This window comes from Rhyacophila brunnea, unplaced genomic scaffold (genome assembly GCF_057557595.1).
Source record: "Rhyacophila brunnea isolate RB1 unplaced genomic scaffold, BYU_Rbru_1.0 scaffold_5, whole genome shotgun sequence".
In the NCBI taxonomy this organism is placed as follows: domain Eukaryota; kingdom Metazoa; phylum Arthropoda; class Insecta; order Trichoptera; family Rhyacophilidae; genus Rhyacophila; species Rhyacophila brunnea.
Genome location: NW_028233170.1, coordinates 10,601,940 through 10,622,819, shown reverse-complemented (window position 1 = coordinate 10,622,819; position 20,880 = coordinate 10,601,940). Strand labels below are relative to the sequence as shown.

Genomic DNA, 20,880 nt, shown 5'->3' with positions numbered 1-20,880 from the left:
GACTAACAAATGCTGTATAATTCAAGATATACAAGTAATTTGCCCGTTAAGTAGGGTACGTTTTTAATTTAAATTGTCGATTTTGTGATTCACTAACATTTAAATAATATGTATTTTAGTACTTAGTATTTACCTACTTATTTCATCTAAATAATAATATATAATATGGTGCAAAAGTGTTGTAAAATAAAAAAAGTTAAAAGCACACTTTTAGTCAATTAAATCAAATTTCAAAATAAAACTTTAACTTGTTAACTACTAATAATACCTACATCAGTAAATTAAAAAAACGATTATCCAGAAAAAAAAACTAATGAAACTCGTTACGGCAACGTTTTTGTACGGGGTGAACACATGGACCCTGCGTTCCACTGATTGTCAACAGCTGAGCGTTTAAGCGCAGAACATTCGCAAAGATTATTGGCCTAAACTAGTATGGCGGCAACCGTGTAATCACGAACTGTATAGTTCCTGGGATGAAGTGGATATCGTGAAATTTATAAAGATCTAAAAACTATGTACATCTCCGTCGAAACGCCCGATGATCATGACACCAGCGGACGGACTAAGTAGAAAAGGGTCTAACTGGAGTTGCAGTAGGTACAGCGTCGCCAACTTACCGTTTTTCTTGCCAGATCGATCATTTTTCACTAGATATCATAATCATTAACTGACATATTGTGGCGATGTTCAATATCGAAAACTACCTTTAAAACGCTAAGTAGAGGAGCTTATTTGCATATGACGTTAAAGTCGTGTATATTCAGTCAAAGTACACTTTGAGTGCATGGCAACCTATGTCTTGGGTAACTGCTCCTGAGACATTACCAGTCATAAAAAATACTGATGAGTGATGATTTACATCCAAACGTAAGACCGGGTGTGGTGGGATCATTAACTTCAATTTATATTCTCACAATAAATGCAACAAAATGTTATTCAAAATCAATTGAGGAAGAATTTTACATTTTACTGGCAGACAAAAAATTTGTGATAGATTATTTTACCGTTGAGTAGCTTTTTTTCTTACCCGTCTGGCATTTACGTCGGTTTACACTTTACAGGAAGCCAGCAGCAAACAAATTTTGAAAATAGCCGATATATTGGATAATTTGTTAGGTTAGATTAGGTTTTTATTCTTGAATTCATGAATTTCTCCAAAAACAGCTATGAAAATTGAATTAATGTTTATATTGAATTTAATTAAATTGGAGACCGTACTTATGGTATACGGTCATCTCTTTCCGATAAGAAAGCTCACGGCGAACTGTGCCACGGTAAAAAAAATTACGTACAATTTACATGTAACCGACTCAGGGAGGGGTTAAAGGCATGGAGGATTGGAAGGTGTTGAAAGACATGTTTATTTATTTTTCAATGTGGAATATGTATACCAATTTCCACAGTTATCACCCTCCCAATTGACATGAGGACAAACAAAATGATGCTCCCGATTTCTTACATAGTGAGTTATACCGCGTATAAGTCAGAAAACACCCCAAACTTAACCTAACCAAAAACGCCCTAACCTAACCAGCCCCCGCGCCGCCTGTCTTGGTCTAGCTCAGTTGTACACAAACCGCGCTCCCTAAAACAATTTATTACTTACGGCCCATGGTTTAAACTTTAAACGAAAAATGCGAGAAATTTTTCAATTTCAAAAAATGCCAAAATAGTTAGAGAAAAGAATATTTCTTTTATTCCAAAATATGATTTTATGTTTTTTCATCGGCGGTCTGTCGGCAATTGGATATTTTCAGACATGTAAAATCACGTTTCATTATAAAACCATTGTTTAGAATAAAAAAATATAATTATCAATAGGAATAGCAAAGAATGGACCTTTGCAAAAAACATCGTCTACTCAGAGTTTGTACCTTTTTTGTACCCTAGAGCAGGGGTCGGCAACCCAAATTCATTGGCGGGCCACAAAACAGGTAATTCAAAGTACTGGACACTCTGCGTGCCACTGAAATAAAACTAGTAAATCTATTGTAAGACAATTTTATACACGCTACATAAAAACATCATAAAAATTACAATATTTAAACATTAGTGACTTGTAACTTGAGGTTCAATTTTAGAAGCTAACACCTCAACATTTGGTTCATAGTTTAAAGTTTTTAATTTTATGCACATTTCCGAATTTTCTTCAGTTAAACGATTTCGATACGGGTTTATAATATATTTTTCATACTTGAGAATGTTTGCTCACGGTAGTACGTTTAGAGTTGGGTACTTCCCGAGAAAATCTCAATCTCGAGATTCGGGATTGATGAAATGATGAAATTTTGAATTCTCGAGATTCGGGATTTCCAGAACACAATCTCGAGAATTCTCGAGATATCGGGAATTTAAAAAAAAAAAAAAAACCTGTAAAAATCATCAGTGTAAAAACACAAATTTCAAAAAAATATGATTTTTTTTATATATGTAACAAGACAAACAAAATAGAAGTATGAAAACAAAAATAATTCAAAACATTACTTATTAAATAGAATTTCAAAAAACACAGACTGTCAATCGTGCGTCTGACACTCGCGTACGCTTTTGAGACACAAAATTCGCTATTGTTGCAAAAATTGTGCTCATTTTGAGTCGACGCTGGCTTAATTGTGATAAATGCCCCGATCAGTCTTTGAACGTTTTGTGTTTCCTGTCCACTTTTTTCATATAGAAAATCGTTTTTTCAATTAAGGTAAAGGCACTAATGGTTGACAGTGCACTAATGGTTGACACTTTTGAAATATATTAATTAAAATAAGAAAACCTGTGCGTGTATCCATTCGAAAATAGCTTAAAAACATGTGCAGTGTAAATTTTGTGATGAACCAGTCAAAACTCATTTCTTTGCGAGCCAAACCATTAAAATGGCGAATATTTTTTAAAGAGTGTGACAGAGTGAGTACGTATTTCAAATTTTCTTACCAAATCCATTAAGAATGCTGTACTCTTCCAGGTAAGAAATTATTACATAATATGTTTTTATTTTTAGATTTTTGGTATCTTACATGTAATAATATATGTTAGAGTGTAGATGTGAATAGGTTTCGTGATAATATATTTAAATTTATGTCTTAAATTGATGGGTGTCAATTATTGGACCACAAAATAATGAAAACCTAATAGTTGACAGGGTATGTCAATTAGTAGTGATCACGTCAAAGTTGCAATAAGAGTGATTTTTCAACAATTTCGGCATACACATACATTCAATTTTGATTCCATATAAAAAAGTATATTTTTCGTCCATCCTCTCCAATAGTAGACACATGTCAACTACTAGGTAAATTAAATGTCAACTTTTGGTTCCGCAAAACACGAAGCGACTGCCTCAAGAAAAATGCCACCTATAAAGCGACAAAATGTTTCAATATTCTTAAGGCTATACCTCAGTTGAGGCATGGTCTAAAAAGATCGTGGCTAGGCGATGCGCAGATTGCGGGTCGCGGGTGGAAATGACGCATGCCGACCGAAATATAATCTGTCATATAAATCCAACATGTGTCCATTTAATGTTCTGTTTATTGTTCTATCAGTAACAATAATAATATATTCGTTGACATGTTTTCTTTTTAAAATGGATAACGTTTTAAGTTATCTTTACACGATTTAAGAATTAATACCCCCGTCGCCATCACGAAACAAAATTACGTATTGACACCTCGACGTTCTCTCTCAGACTGCCAGCGAGTCCAAAATTTCGTCGCGCCTATAGTTGAAAATTATTTGCCGTTTCACTGAAGTATCAATTAAAACAAATCAAAACAAGCTAACATGTTCGATGATTACACTGGGCGACTTTACAGGCAGATTATAAATTCGCCAACAAACAGCTCGTAAAGAAGCTCAATGTAATTGACGCTTTAAGCAGCTATGGAGGCAGCTATACATGATGAGGCAAAGCCTTCCAACTACAACAGCTACAAAATGTGCCTAGAATTACACTGTTATATAAAGTTAAATCTCATGTGTAGCATAAAATGAGAACAAGTTCATACATATCTGAAGATGGAAGAAAATAGAAGCAGTGCTGGTAACATTGACCAATCTTTACGAGCAACTGCAAATCCAAAAAAAAATATTTTAGAAGGGAAAAAGAGATATCATAAATATGTCTGCGTTGTCCAAAAGGCATTTAATAAAAATGATATCATGGTAATGATTTGTTTTGACAATGCAAAAACTAGTCACCGGTTGATGGTTAATTTGTATGTAGGTACCAGAAAAGGTAAGGAGCAAATATTTAGGTAGGTACATGTAAATTATACCAAAATATTCCATGTCAACTATTGGTGTCTAAAGGTGTCAATTATTAGTGATTCATCTTTTTTGCCATGTCAAGCATTAGTGATAAAAGATAGGATACAAAAATGTTTTATTAAAAAGTGTGTTTGATTATTGCTTATTTTCTCTCATTATAATATAATCGGTAAGGGTTTTGTGCAGTGATTAAGATATCTGGTTTTTAAATCTATGAAGAAATGTGTATTCTATATTAAAAAAAACATGATTTTTTTCTTAATGTGTCAACCATTAGTGCCTTTACCTTAATATTTGATTATAAAGAAATCCCGAATCCCGAGAAAAGATTCTCGAGATCCGGGATTTCCCGAAATGTTAAAAATTTCAATTCTCGAGATTCGGGATGGGTAATCTCGAAAATTTCTCGAGAATTCCCGTCGGGAAATTCCCGAAACCCAACTCTAAGTACGTTGTACCGAAAACACTAGAGCGAACACGCTTTTTTCAGACGATGAAATCTTTCTGGTAGTTCAATCCACGTTTTGGTTATCATGTCAAGATAATAATTATCTCTGGCAGATTTGAAGTTTAATTTCAAAATTTCAGAATTGATTCGATTCGATTCGATTAACCCTAAACCAATATTTATTTTTTAACCATGTCCGATCCTAATATGATCATATGGGCTTCCACAGAGTAGAGGTTTGTATTAACAGATTTTTATTTTTACAAGAAATTGATGTCAGCCACTTGCTCAACCTATTAGGTCCATACTCTGACTCATACACAAATTTAAAAACAATATGTGTACTTGCCAGACCCAGGATTCGAACCTGGGACCCTCGACACTATAGACCGGCGCTTAAGCCACGCGGCCATCATGGGTGTCTATATGTATCTATACTATATATATAAATCTATACTATATATAAATCAATAAACCTACTCAAAAATTCAAAATATTCTTTATCAACTTTGTAACTGTCTTTAATGTCAGGCTGCAAAATATATTTTTAAACATGGGTGAGTGTTTTTGTAAATCCTTAATCCTGTTTATGAAACACTTCTGCAAAGTTGATATATAATCCATTATATCACATATATTACAAAGCCATTAGGTAGGTAGGTACTTAAAGTGTCCACAAACTTTTTAAAATTTGAAAATATAAAAAAACTTTTAAATTACCGAAAAGTACTGAAAATTTTAATAAATCGTCATTTACGAGGCGTGTCACCAATAATCTTTTCGCGTGCCACCCAGTGGCACGCGTGGCATAGGTTGCCGGGCGCTGCCCTAGAGCACATTTTCCAATATCGGTAGGGTGGCGGGCACCTCCTATTTTTTCAAATCAAATTTATAGTTGGACATGGGTAATAATAAATAATAGACACATATATATTCTGTAAAATGAATACACGCCATAGTTGCCTCATACAAAGTAAACGTTATAGAAAATTATAATATTAATCTCACAGTCAGTGTGATCTTTAGCATTGCATTTAATTTGCTAGTGCTTCATAATTAGTAGAGTATGATGATATTCCTGTTCGTAAACAATCATAAAGATCCGAGATCTATATTTTGATTTTCTTAAATTTATGTTTGAAAACAATGATCCGCAAACGTGTGTGGAACCGAAAAATATTTTATATGCCGCTTGTTTTAAGAATGGAATTTTTTTTCTAGTCCACTGTATTCCAAAAATCCTCACCTGATATTAGGGATTTTAACATCTGGAGGTCCAAAATTTTTAGCTCCAGTTCTTCGAATGAGTTCGAATTACACATTTATTAAATAACTATTTACAAAACTCGTCAAAATAAAATTAAAATTCAAAAAATTCTGTCGCCGTCAAATAGTAGTGCGTGCACACGCTGTGGCGCCCGCGGGCACGGGGTTGGGAATCCCTGGTACAAATGATTATAAGAAAGCTATAAATAGCTGTTATACTATTTTAAATAGTTTTTACATTATGTTTATTTGTTTACAGAAGTTATTCCCAACCAGATTTTGCTAAAACTTCTGATAACATCTGGTACGACAAGTCTTAACTAATACCTAGCGAGAGTTTTATTTAGGAGGGGATTTTTCGTAGCTTCAGTTACTTATTACTTAATTATTATTTACTAATCATTCCCATCAAGTATGGACTGTTTTATAGACATGCGAATTTATTTTGACAGCAACTGTCAGTGGTAAATGGTAATACAGAAGGGGGCGTGTTCATAACAAAAGTAGTCTATGGTTAAGTCATGCTTTTCGGCGACTTATCCTTAGGATCGAAATCTTAGATTGTGCATTCCGCTCTAAAAGTATGTTGATAAAACCTGCACTATGCGTGAACGCATATTCTCGCCATGACTAGGTGTATAATCTACATCCCAATACTATGCTTCTTTCTTATTATGTACTTGTCATATTTATCATCCTTCTCCCGTCGAAGTCACCATTTATTTATGTGTTGGGAAAAGATCTTCCCCCATATACTCCAATAATAGAGGAAATACACGTGATTATTCTACAGTAGAGAGACTTAACGTCGGTAAAAGACTCAGTTGTAATATACCCAATATGATTTTATAGGGATTATTAAGAGGAGCATTCATATTTTAATCTCCTTAACCAGCTTACTTGAAAGTCGATTTCAAATTAACCAGGATCAAACTCTAGGGGCCTCGTCGTATCACTAGTATTCGCATAATATACAATATTCTTATAGAAAATACATAGTGCCAACCGCTAAAAACAAAAAAACGTGATTTTGACATTCGAAAAGTGTAGGCATGTAGTAGAAGTAGATGATAAAAAACGTTCATTGAGACATGCAGGTGTCGATGCAGTGCAGTTCACCGTGAGGTGACCTCATTGTTGTTCTGGTGATTTCGGCAGATTTTTCGAACTAACAATGTTAGTTTAAAGGATCAAAATGTGCTAAGGGATGAGAGCATCAGTCTGATGCTCTCATCTTGTCATCATGATCTGCATTTTAAACACCAAGAAAAACGACATAACACACTTTTTTCCGAAGCGGCAGCTTGCTGTGACGTCATGTGATAGTCAGCGACATGCACCATAATATAATTTGCGCTTTACCGTCGCGCAGTAGGCTCTTTGCTCAGTAGGAGAATAATTTGACGATGAGTGCCTAAAAGAAGATCAAAACTCATAATTTCCACTGGCAAATACAATACGTTTGTTAAAATTGCTCATCCTACTAAAACTACATGTCTGGAAAGTATAAATAAGTACCAACCGACTTATTTTTAGAATTTTGTTATGTTACTAACTTGCACCTACCAGAACACGCATTATTTAATATAATGTGCTGCTCAAACATTGAAAATAACGATAAGATAACCAATATGGAGGTTATTCATAATCATAGCATTTTTTTAATATACCAAAGATATCGCGTCCCAACTACGGGGACTATAGGGCACACGCCAAATTATAAATAGGTACTACTCCATTGTAGATCGAGCGACGTGAGATAGTTCGTCATTTTATTGGTAGTTATAAAACTTATAAATATAATAATGGTGCTACTTAAATACCTACTTTTGCCAAACCGAGTTCTGATATATTATTATTTGAAGTTCCAAAAACAAAACCATATTTTTTTTTAAATACAGGAGATACAGACATACACTATTATTGTGGTGAAATAGTTTGTTTGAAGTTCTATTCTTGCTTCTGTAAAAGTGACTAACCAAGTGAAGTAACCCAACCAGTGTTGCCAACTGCCATTGGCGAAAATATGCCAGATAGGGTAATAAAATAAGCTAGTTAGCAGGCAAAACGATAGATTTTCTAATTTAAAAAAAACTCACGATTTTGAGCATCGTTTTGCGAGAACATATTATTGAAGAATAATTAAATTGTCAAAAAATAATCAAGTACAAAATGCGGTCATCATTTAAATATCGTAGACAACCTATGTTACATTCAATTTGTTGGTAAAGTATTAAAAAGTTTGATGTGACATTCTAGTATAGCTGTTTTGAAATTTATAAATTATTTTAAATGCTGTATATTAAATGCATACCTTGTAAGATAGGTGAATATTAAAAAATTCTAGATATGGCAAGCAAACTGAAAAGCTGACAACACTGGTCCCAACTCGTAGAAAAGAGTAATGCCGGCGCTCCATTGGCACGCAAGTCAGACGATTTACAGTCTTCGGACTTTTTTTTCGCGTGGAGCACCCCGGATCTGCGGACTTTTTAATCCGCAGACCAAGCTCGTTGGATTTCAAACATGTTTGATATTTTACTCTCCGAGTTACCAGACTTCGTCCGTCGATCACTATGCAAATTCGATTTGACATTAATACGCGATCGTTCGGACCGAAAAAAATCTGTAATTGTTTTAAACATTTTCATTGATTAATTTGTTAATTTACACATTAGAAAATGAGAGATTTACCAATTATTTTTTAATTTTTATTTATGAAATTCATAAAAGAAATCGTAAAACTTGTGTTGTTTTCACTGCTATATTATTTTATGCAAGTCTAAATATAAATAACACAAAATTATAGGATTATCGGAAGACATTACGAGAATCGAAACTTTTCATTTTTGACAGCTCGACTTTTTTATTCGTTCGTTGATCAGTAGCAGAGCATAGACAAATCGGACGATTTATTGTCCTCGGCCTTTTGGCTCGCCAATGGAGCGCTGGCATAAGAGTTATATACGTTTTATAATTTTCCACTTTTTTTTGCACTTTTTACTACACTGATACGCCTCTTTGCCTGATTACCTCGCATAAAATTAGACCAATTAATGATATTCACATGTAATAATATAATATGCACATACGTACTTGGTAATAAATAAATAAATAGATACTTAATATAAGTATGTGATATTTTTTTTTCAATAAGTAGGTACCTATATTAGTATTAGGTACATCATTTTCATTCTAGAGCCGGAGTGCAAAGTTATGAAGCATCTATCTATCTGATATGATGTCAGATATATTCCATTTTTTAATAGTCTGATGTACCTAAGTACCTACTTATTTTATTTTTAAGTTTAAAAAAATATATAACTTCAAATCATTGTTATCTTTTCTTACAATATACCTAGGTAGGCACGAAACTGAGCGCATTTTATAACGGATTTTTTAATTTGGGTTTTTTAATTGAAAGGTTATCTTTGAATTTAAAAAAATAATTCTAAGAATTTTGTCTTTAAATACATAATTATTGATTAATTATTAGGGAGTACAATCCCCCTTAACCACTGCAAAGGACAATATTACAAATTAAGCTAATTTGAAACTACTTACTATTTTTAAAGCTCTATGAACACAGCACATAATTGAATAGGTATATGTGTATATGTTACGCCGAATGTGCGAAATTGACTATTACACGAAATGGGCAAAATTTTGCCTAATTCATGTAATAGTCAAGCCTGTTGCCTTATTCGTGCATTAGGTAAATTATCTGTCGAGTGTGTGAATTCGTCAGGGTATGGAATTCTTAAACTGTCAACATGACAGTAGAAAAAGTAAATTTAATACGGATGAGTTTATTAGATATAATTGGACATAATATAAGATTATTATTATTAGGTTAGGTTAGGTTTTGTAATTCTGAATTTAACTGAATGTCCATTTTGAGGTTAGCTAACAAGTGTCAACAAACTATCAAATCATAATATCACAAACAAACAATCGACCATTGCACGATTGATACACAAGCACGAATCAAATCGCGAAAATGCATTTTAATAGAATTCTTCCGTTATCATATTAAAGTTCTAGATTTTTTTTTTGGCATAGTAAATGAAATGAAATGAAAATATGAACGTCATTGTAGTTATTGATTGGTATATTTTTATATAATCAATGTCATTTGACACATTTGGTTAGTTTGATTAGTTGCAAAACACACCACCGGAGCGCGACCATCTATTTTGACCAATGCATGAGGATTTGACACATTTGGTTTAGTTGCAAAAAACACCACCGTAGCGCTACTATCTAATTTGCCCAATGCATGAACTAGGCAGAAAAATTACAGCCGAATTCATATTACATTCAAATTACTGCAGATATTTTGTCTAATTCATGAATAAGGCAACGGGCTTGCATTTTTCATGATTTAGGCAAAATTTTGCCCATTTCATGTAATAGACAATTTCGCACATCGGCGTAACATATTATACACCTAATATGAAGAATGGAGCCATAAGACCCCAACACATTTTAAACCAGTAATTTCAACACCTCTAATTTGTATGTCATATTTCCAGACCAATGCATAAAGAGGTCCCATATTTTGGTTTGATTCGCTGAAAACACATTGTACCGAGGAACCAACACAGCAATTTGTTTGGATGAAAAACCACCAGATAAAAACAACACCATGTGCAGCATTTTAGATTTCCCCCAGTATTTACAGAGCTTTTAAAAATGAAACAGGGATCACAAAAATAATTCATTAGTTTTCATCCCTTACTGATTGCATTATTATGCGGGTAACGGTATGCGGTAACCGGACAAAACAGAACATGAATAAACAAAATGTGATAAAACAGAACGTGATAAAACAGAACATGAATAAACAGGACGTGATAAAACAGAACATGAATAAAACAGAACACGGAGAAACAGAATGGTGACAAAACAAAACAGAATGGTGACAAAACAAAACAGCCAGGGGAAAAATAAAACATGCTGATACATATTATATACATTAAATATTTATATATATTTCGTTTATAAACTTAATAACGACAAGTTTAAGAAGTATTTAAGTAATAAATAAATATGACAAACATGAATGTTCTATTTTTCTCCTGGCTGTTCTGTTTATTCATGTTCTGTTTTATCATTTTCTGTTTATTCATGTTCTGTTTTGTCCGGTTACCGCATACCGTTACCCGCATAATAATGCAATCAGTAAGGGATGAAAACTAATGAATTATTTTTGTGATCCCTGTTTCATTTTTAAAAGCTCTGTAAATACTGGGGGAAATCTAAAATGCTGCACATGGTGTTGCAGCGCAGTGGCCATTAATTGAAAACTCTCTCAATTGAAGTGGATTAAAATATTTGGATAATTATTTATTATCTGTCCAATTAAACGGGTTTAGTTGTCATTCTTAACTATTTTTTTGCAAAATATTGACATAGGTACAATAATTATTAATATGTACTTAAGTAATTAATAGCTCTTCAGCTATAATAAAATTTACTTATAGGTATTATTAATTATTCTAGAAAAAAGAATGTGAAGAAAGAAGTGAGAGAACATACCAGGCGGGCTCTCCGAGAGGATGGTGATGCCGGTGGGATCCACGTGCGGCGGGAAAGCCTCGTAGAGATCCGCTTCCTCCTCCAGCACGGCAGACAACATGTTGTTGTCCCCCAGCGTTTGGCCGTGAGCGTGTGCGGGCATTACCCCACACCGACCCAAATCAACCACAAAACAACTAAACCTCACTTAGACTACTTACACAAGATTATTACTTCACACAACACTGACTAGAATCACACACCAACTTGAGCCTTCGAGCAATTATTATATAATATACTTGATAATATCTTATGAAACGACACAATCGTGGAGCGAGCCCCCTGATGGATGATACTGATCCGTAGGAGTGTGGTCTTGGAGGTGGGGTTGCGGCTTGCGGGTGAGACCGCTCGCCTGCCTACGGAGACTGCGACATCCTTAGTCTCAGAGTCCTCCTCATTGCGATGATCAATCTAAGTTAGATCTTGCTGCACCATTTTTGTTCTACAATCAAAAAAAGACAATAATGTAATTTAACATATTTTTTTTATTAAATACTAAGTAAATATATACAAGATTTGAGAATAGAAGATTTTAGGTAAATTGAAAATGCATAATAAAAAAAAACTCATAAAGTGTATAAAACCCTACATGCTAAAACTAAATACCAACTAAAATTGGATAATTCCTGACACCAGCTTTAAAAGCTGTTGAAAAACATCAGATAATAATGATTACCTTGATTTACTTAAAATACAAAGTTGGTTTATTTTCCATGGTGGTATTTTTAAAATAGCTCTGATAGCATAGATATTAGCTTTAATACTGAGTCTATAGACGGGATCAATAGCGCAATGGATAAGAGCACTCACTCAGACAGTGAATGATATGAGTTTAAATACCACACAGTCCTACTTCCTAGAATATTTTCTAACACATATGCTTCTGAGATTTTTTATAATTAAAGAAGTAGGTATGTTCTTACAGTTTACAATAACATAATAAAACTGACAATCAAAGCTTTAACTTTAGTATTCAGTATTCAAAAAATAAAATATCCATATACCTACACTATTTGTATCCAAGATATAATTATTGGAGAAAACTGTTTGATCCATGCATTAAATAATATATTAATAGGTTTATTAATAAATTCATATTTAGTAGGTAGATAGGTAGGTATGTAATAATTATATCTTTAACATTGTTTTACGTAGAAAAAGATTATCTATGTGTGTTAATTTTGAGACATGGATAAAATATTATAGGTAAATTTAATCATTGAAAAATGTTGATTTTATGAGAACACAATCCCTTTTTAAGTATGTGTCAATATTACAGTGATTAAATTGATATTCATGGTAAATATGTATAGGACAGAATAAGTACTGCCATGAGTTATGACAAATCATAAGGGTTAAGAGGTGAGTTTTAGCAGTAAATGGTAAGAAAATTAATTATGTAGCTGGTCATTTTTTTTGTTTTGTTTATAATCAAAAGGTTGAACCTGCAATGACCCAATACTTATTAGAATAGCTTCAATGAATAGTACAGTAAGAAGTGGTAATACTATTATATTCTTTGAGAGAATACGTGAAGTTTTAAAACTAATATTTGAGTTTTGTTGGTGTGATTGTCAGCTAATATCTTGTTATGCATATTAAGCCTGAAGTTAGTCAGAATGATTTTTATTATTTAAGCAATGGGTTGTGGCATAATAACTTTATTTTAATGCTCATCAGTTGACACAACATGTGTCTCAGCTGATTACTTGGCGGGTTACAGCACTATCGAAAAAATTCATTCTATTTTTAGACTTAGTATGTACTGCTAACTATTTAAAAACTTGCGAATGTCATTTTTTGCGGCAGCAAAACAATTATTTACAGAGCGGTCTAAGTTGCCCAGCCCACGGGCGATTAAAAGAAAAATCGTTTAACATAGCAAAAAGTGTTTAAATGTTTAAAATAGAAACGTAAATAACGAATTTATCGGTGACAGTTGCAGTTATTTGTGGACAATGGATATCTAGAGATATGTAGATCGTTATAATTTATAATAATACTGTGCTGTAATAATCACGTAGGCTTACCCTGCAAGTTTAGCAAAAAGTCAAAACGTCGGATAATCGAATATTATAACACTAACACTGTATAAATTTGTTATAAGTTGTACAACAAACACGACACTTGTGGTGAGGAAACTTCAAACTTTTTTTTCGAATAAATATGATTAAGAAATTTGGTGGCCCCGAATTCTGTTTACACATATCTCAGGTAAAGCTCTAAAGCCGAAGTCATACACATATCGAGAGTTCTCAGGCCGACAAATCTAAACAACTGAAACTGGTGTGATGAGCCAACATGAAATGAAATAATCGCAATGAAAATAAAAAACACTTCTGCTTTTTGGCAATAGATACCGCTCAAACATCAACTAAACTTTTTTTAAATGTTTAAATGGCTATAGTACACGAGAATTATATTTTCTTCTTTCTATTTCTTATCACATTTTTTAATGATGCAAATTTTTTAGGTATTTTTACTGTATTTCAAAACTTTTATTTAATTTTCGTGTCAGAAATAGCCCAAGCAACATTTTATTTCATTTACGATTCCATAGAGAAAAATATTGACTACCATGCAAAGAAACTTATACTTTTGACTCAAATAAGTATGATACAAGCGGCCTCAAATAATATTAAAACTATCAGATTTCTTATTAAATCTAAAAAATAGCCTCTGAAAATTATATTAATTTCAATGAAATAGTTTAAATAAAAATAATTGTAGATACTGTTTAAAATAATTTAGCTATCATACACCATTTTTTATAGTACATTAAAGCGTTTTTGTCATATACGCAGTGGCGATGTTGTCGGCGGCTACTTGGTAGGTATGCAAAAGTAACAAAATACAGAAGTCAAACAATAACCTATTAACCCATCTCTATGGTTCATCGTTTATACGCGGCTTACAGCCATATTAGTCTATGTTTATAGCTGTCAGTTGCAGGCTGTCATTTTTTTGATAATGTTTTGAGTAAAACACGACGATACAAATGCACATAATATTTGTACTCCGATACATTTATTGACATTGATGTGTCTGTTTAATAATCTCAAGGAGTATTTTTTCAATTACTAGTTTCAACGTCTTGTTCAAACGCTACTTCAGTCAAACATATATAATCATACGCAAATATTTAGTCAATTTTAATCTTATTTATATAAGTACCATGGCCTCGCCGAAAGAAAATGGAAAGGTTGAAATGGTAAAACTTCCTATTGAAGTTCATGAAACGAATCGCATCACTGGTGATATCATTGGAAATACAGCATACAGTGAAGGATACGTTTTGAATGTTCTGATGAAATTAGTGAAAATTGATGAAGTAGAGGAATTAGAAGAATTTATTGAAAAGGACTTATGCACTGTTTGGGATATGACTGCCGAAAAAGATGTCGCAAAATTCTTACTGAGCCATAATGTGATAGAAATTATTTTTGAGATCCTATCAAAAAATGATAACCCAAGATTGACAGAAGTGGTTATCGGAATATCAGCAAACATGTGTTGTTACGAAGATGTGATTCGTGAATTTAGTAAAAATAATGACATAAACAATACAATATTATTACACCTGACATGTGAAGATTCCTTAGTTGTAATTCAAGTGTTGAGATTTATCTTTTCAAATGTTTATTATGACAAAAACTTTGATCAGTGGTTACAGAATTTTGTAGAAAATAATGTGTGTCCTGCTTTTGAATTTATTTTGTTGAATTCCACAAATGAAGATGTATTAATTAACTCATTTGAAACTGTCAATTGTATTTGTTCAGGTTACAGTGAAAATTGTGATAAAGATAAATTTATATCTCTGTTCGTACAAACTGACTTTGTTCGAAGTACTATAGTAGGGTTTGAGGAGTTAATGAAGTGTTTCGTGACTCCAACATCCGATCAAAATACAATTGAAAGGTGTGATGTTATATTTTTAGCTTTACATTCAGTACTCGTTGGATTCTCTAGTAAATCAGTTGAAACTTACAGTTCTGAATTGAAAAAACTTTTAATAACCATAGACACAATAATAAATAAGAATTTTAATAATATCAACACCTTAATAGATGTTATAGAATACACAACTTCCATAGTGTCTGGTTTAGGATGCCCTGCTATAGAAGAATCAATTGATATTTTCAAAACTATACAAAAACTATGGGTAACCTACACGGCCACTCAAAATGTTTCCGTATCAGAATTTGAAAATGAAGACTCGGTTGATATTACCGAGCTCACTAATGCACTTCCTCAATATTTTGTTAGAATGATTCACGCCTTACCGACCGACAAAGTCAAATCATTAATGGGCACCATGGACACGAATCATCTGCTGCGTTTGTCCAAAACTATCGATGATTTAATACAAGCAGAGAAAATGGATGACTATTTTAAAAATATATCTGGGATTGTGAAGGAATTATCTTGAAATAAATCAATAAAACAAATGTCTGAGTTTATTATATGTATTTTCCTAATATTTATTTTAGGAATGAATGGAGTATAAAAGCATACAAATTCATCTTATTTAAATGCGAGAATATTCCATACACTTACTTATTCGTAAATCTTCGTAATATTATAGTACTTATGACACATGGATAACATTAGTAGTAATGAATCCTACGTTGACAAAATCAACTCAAAGCCTGACGTTGATAAGGAGATATTTTCTGAGATTAAAAATTGAAAACCGAACAATTTATAGTAAGGCCTATCGCTTACGGAGAAACTAAAATCAGACAAAACTGGTTGCTGATGGAACTCATAAACTGGCCAATGACTGATGCTTTGCACATGATGCTACTGAAACCCACTTGAAATAATAATATCATAACCTCAAACAACACATTGTCTTTCCTACTTCATTCCAAGCTTTTTTCGTAATATCTTTACAGGAATATTCTGGCAGCCTGTAATTATAACAAGCAGAGGTATTTCTCAACTTATGTCACAAATTTTAAATTAAAAATCGGTTCGCCCATCTTCAACCTTTGACGTCTAGACTTGTTATTGCTTGTTCTGTTCTGTTCAGTGCTACCAATTTTGGTAAGAAAATATAATTTTTCATCGAATCTACAGATATTGGCACCATTGTTTTATGGGAGACTGGAAACAGAGATTTCAGTCTTGCCGTGAACGAGCCGCCATTGAAATACATTAACTAGATACTAGCTGAAATTTTAGTTCCAGTCTCGTTTTTTTGAGTATTCTCATGGGTGGAAAGCCTAACCAGATTGTCTACATTTATTTGAAAAATATTATGGCAAAATAACCAAAAATTGGAATATTTCAAAATAACTAAAAAATAATTCGTCGTTGAAACTAGAAAATTGTGTAACTCTGTTTTAATCGAAAATTGACTTTGAATGCCATCTAGTGGCCGTTGATAATATCTATCCGTCTTGCAAATTTTGTAATTCCATGGATGATTTCACTCCAAAACCATACATTTGTATAGGAAACCATAATGTTTTTTGTCTCTCCTGTAAAGTAGTGTTTTTGGAGTTACACAATTTTCTAGTTTCAACGACGATATGTTGAGTATATGTGTGTAAATAGTAAAATTTTACAAATATGAAGATTTCAATGTGTCAAAACGCAAATGGAACTTAATAAACATTGCTTATCTTCTACAGATTTTGTCTCATTTCAGCACCTAACGAATGAGCTTTGACAACTTCCTCTCAATTATTATTGTAATGTGTATAGAAACACCCACAATGGGTGAATTGGCTTTACAACATTTATTGTTTCACAACCTTAAAATAAATGGAAAAAATGAATACTAGCATTTTAAACAATAAACATGGTACATTATAACATTTCCTCTATGCAAGATTCTGATTTTTACATACACAATATAGGTATACATATATAATAATTTCGTGACAGATTTCTGTCTAAGGATAGGTTTGCAGTCTTATCAATTATTTTTGCCAAAGGCTTGTGAAAACACATTTAGTAGCCATATGGTTACCATTTGCAACTACGATGTTACAAATATTGGGATACGTCTTGCGTACTCCCTGGGTCTTTTCAGATGTTACTGTATTAAAAGTTCTTTATAAGTCCTTAGTTAGAAGCAGGCTTGACAATAGACCCAGTTTGGGCCCCACATCAGTTGAAGCAGAGAAGGTTCAAAGGTTGAGATTCCTTTACAGGCTGTATATTCTATCCATTGATCTATCTGACTTCCTCTTAGGCATGTTAACATACTGTAGTTTTTTAAAGTCTAGAAGAGATTTACTCTTAGCCACATATTTTTTTCGAATAACGGGGTGGTGTAAATGGAAATTCTACCAGTTTTGGCAGTATTGACTTGTGTGTCCGTGATAATTATTTTTGGAAGCATCCATTATTTGTTCTCCCAAGGTGCAGAACTAAGCTGCCATTGGTAATGCCAATTAAGAGGGCAATAACTATGTTCAACCAAATCACTTCAGATATTAATATATTCCACTTACTAGGTGGGTTTAATACCAATATTCTGACCAATGAACGGCTACGAAAGCTTTACAAATTGTCAGAAATTATGTGTGCACCAAATCTATGTGAATTTAGCTAAACACTTACCCTAATGGTAAATCAATGGTTTATATTATTCAATTTATATTCTGCAATTTTCATAATTTTACAATTATTATGTCAATTAAAAAATTTGCACTTCATGTTTTAAAGTAGATTTAGATAAGGGAACAGCCACAAAAGTGATATTTACCAAAGAGACAGACAGTAATGCATAAATTATATTGTTTTTTATGTAATTTAATATTATTTTTCATTCGGTTTAATTTCTATAAATCATGTTCGTTTCATATCACATACTTTAAATATTTCTGTATGTTTTAAGACTGAAATAATAAAATATGAGTAACATTTCTACAATCCCGATCTCATAAACACTTGTGGCCTGACATTATTAAAACTAAAAATTCAATGTGGTTTAAGGCTATACTTCAGCTGAGGCATGGTCTAAAAAAAATCGGTGTGTACTTATGTACGCGCGTTAGAAGTTATACTTCTTTGGCATAAGGATTCTTTGACTAGCTCTTAATTATTTTGTTAAATTACACACTCAAGAAAAAGGACTGCTTATTGGAACGCCGTTGGTTTATTTCTATACACTTTAACTTATATTACTAAATTATATACAGTATAACCCCTATTTTACGTTTTTTAAGGGACTGAAAAAAAAAACCTAATTGGAGGGAAAATGTAAAAGGGGGGTATTGAAAAAAGAACATTTGAATTTTATGTTTCTAAAAAAATAACGTTTTATTAAACAACATTCAATTTAAATTTTTATTGAAATTTTTTTTATCCAGCCATGAGCCAACGTGTTTATTCACTTTTTCGAGAATGTTCCTATTCTCCTGCACTGACAAAGCTTTCCTTTGGTTAGACATCATGTGTTTGAAAGAATGAGGACATAAAAATGAATAATAATCGAACCGAAAGCAATATGAAATAAATAAACCGCGAACTTGGAAGACTGATGACAGAATAATGACAGACGGAGTGTATACAAAACACAAACATGATGCCAAAAGAAAAGATGGCGACCAATGGACCAATCACCTTGTTATGCGCCGAACTCGGGCCAATCACAGCGTCGCTCGCCGACCAATCTAACCAACTAAAGACACGGAGTTTTCTCTCCAAACACCTTACGCCGTTTGAATGTCACGACCCAACCACTGTCACGCGCGCATAACTCGCATATTTTGAATATTTTCGACGTAAATCGCGGGAAAGAAAAACGTAAATGCGGGTAATAAATGTACTGAAATACATCGGGACTGAAAAAATTACACGCAATTGCCGGGAAAACGTGAATTCCGGGCACGTAAAAACGAGGTTATACTGTAATGGTTTCTCCTTGTTTTTATTTTGACGTTTAATCGTTTGTTTACGTAAGGAATTGCAAATGGCCGACAATAATAAATTCGCTGCCTAGGCAACGGAACAATTCTAAACTATAATATTATACTGTGTAATTGTCACGATTGCAGTATCATACTGTGGCGCAATGGTAGTGCGTTCTGCTTATAACCGAACAATCGGTGGTTCGAATCCAATTGAATGCGTGGTTTTTCGTGTGAAAAAATAAATTATGTGTTACATATCACACGCCAAAAATACACTCTGATCTGATTTCCCAAACGCGGCAAAAGAAGTATAACTTCAAAAAGATCGTGACTACGCGACGCGCAGATTGTGCAAACGACGCGTGACGAATAAAACATAATTTGTCATAAAAATTCAACATGCGTCCATTTAATGTTATGTTTATTGTTATATTAGTAATAATAATATATTCATTGACATGTTTTCTTTTTCGAGTGAATGTGTAACGTTTTTTAGTCACCTTTACACGATTTAAGAATATATTCCTCCGACGCCATCACAAAACAAATTGACGTGTTCACAGCTCGACTATCACTCTCCGATTGGCAACGAGTGCGAATTTTCATCCCACCTATCGTTGAAAATTATTTGCCGTTTCACTGCTGTATACTCTTAAGAGCATACTTCAGTGAAACGGCAAATAGTTTTCAACAGAAGGTGCGACGAAATTTCTCACTAGTCGCCATTCGGAGACCGACAGTCGAGGTGTCCGCACATCGATTTGTTTTGTCATGGCGTCGGATGAAAATATTCTTAAATCGTGTAAAGATGACTAAAGAACTTTACATAATGTACTTAAAAAAGAAAACATGTTAATGAATATACTATTATTATTAGTAATATAACAATAAACATAACATTAAATGGACGCATGTTGGATTTTTATGACAAATTATATTTCGTTCGGCACGCGTCATTTGCACAATCCGCGCATCGCCTAACCACGATCTTTTTAGACCATGCCTCAATTGAAGTATAGCCTTAAGTCCTTTTCTTTTTTCCTTCTATTGTTTCTGTACAATTAAAGAGATCCACAAATTGCATTTCACCAATGTAGTTTCATTTATTATTGAAACTTTGAACATTTAGAAATGAAAATAATAATAATAATAGCAATCATATTTGGTTTTTGAATTGTCACTGTGCTTTTGCTCCTTTTTAGTTGATATTTCGGGTTAGTTGTAAAGACATTCCCAAGATACAACATATTGTATACAAGTGTATCAATACGAACGACTCGAATCTGATATTGAAGTTTGCCAAAAGGGCCGGAAGCCATAATGATTTTAAACGTATCCCATCGTTATTTCGCTATTAGCCTGAAACATCGAGGAAAGAAGACACACAATGGCAACCCAAAAGCCAAATAACATAACAAAGAACCGTGAAAGTCATCACACATGATC

General features: G+C 33.0%; 2 protein-coding genes across 4 annotated transcripts in view; one reads left to right on the top strand and one right to left on the bottom strand.

Moving 5' to 3' along the window:
* Positions 1 to 13,901, bottom strand: part of sky (GTPase-activating protein skywalker) — a 218,303-nt gene extending 204,402 nt beyond the window's left edge. For 2 of the 3 annotated variants that reach the window (XM_085955806.1, XM_085955807.1), the window contains exons 1-2: positions 13,591 to 13,901; positions 11,519 to 12,002 (exon numbers count right to left, since the gene is read on the bottom strand). In XM_085955806.1, coding sequence (XP_085811932.1) covers positions 11,519 to 11,660 — 142 coding nt within the window. In that variant the 5' untranslated portion in view covers positions 11,661 to 12,002; positions 13,591 to 13,901. The remainder of the gene's footprint in view (positions 1 to 11,518; positions 12,003 to 13,590) is intronic. The other variant, XM_085955808.1, reaches the window with a different exon arrangement.
* A 688-nt stretch (positions 13,902 to 14,589) lies between these two features.
* On the top strand, positions 14,590 to 17,328 carry LOC147066036 (protein saal1). The gene is made up of 2 exons (XM_085955186.1): positions 14,590 to 16,871; positions 17,098 to 17,328. The coding sequence occupies exon 1, from the start codon at positions 14,736 to 14,738 to the stop codon at positions 15,990 to 15,992; it is 1,257 nt and encodes a 418-aa protein (XP_085811312.1). The 5' UTR covers positions 14,590 to 14,735; the 3' UTR covers positions 15,993 to 16,871; positions 17,098 to 17,328.
* Positions 17,329 to 20,880: the final 3,552 nt, after the last annotated feature.

Bases quoted from the DNA above. Each gene is read 5' to 3' on its own strand.
- LOC147066036 (XM_085955186.1), top strand. From the start codon at position 14,736: ATGGCCTCGCCGAAAGAAAATGGAAAGGTTGAAATGGTAAAACTTCCT.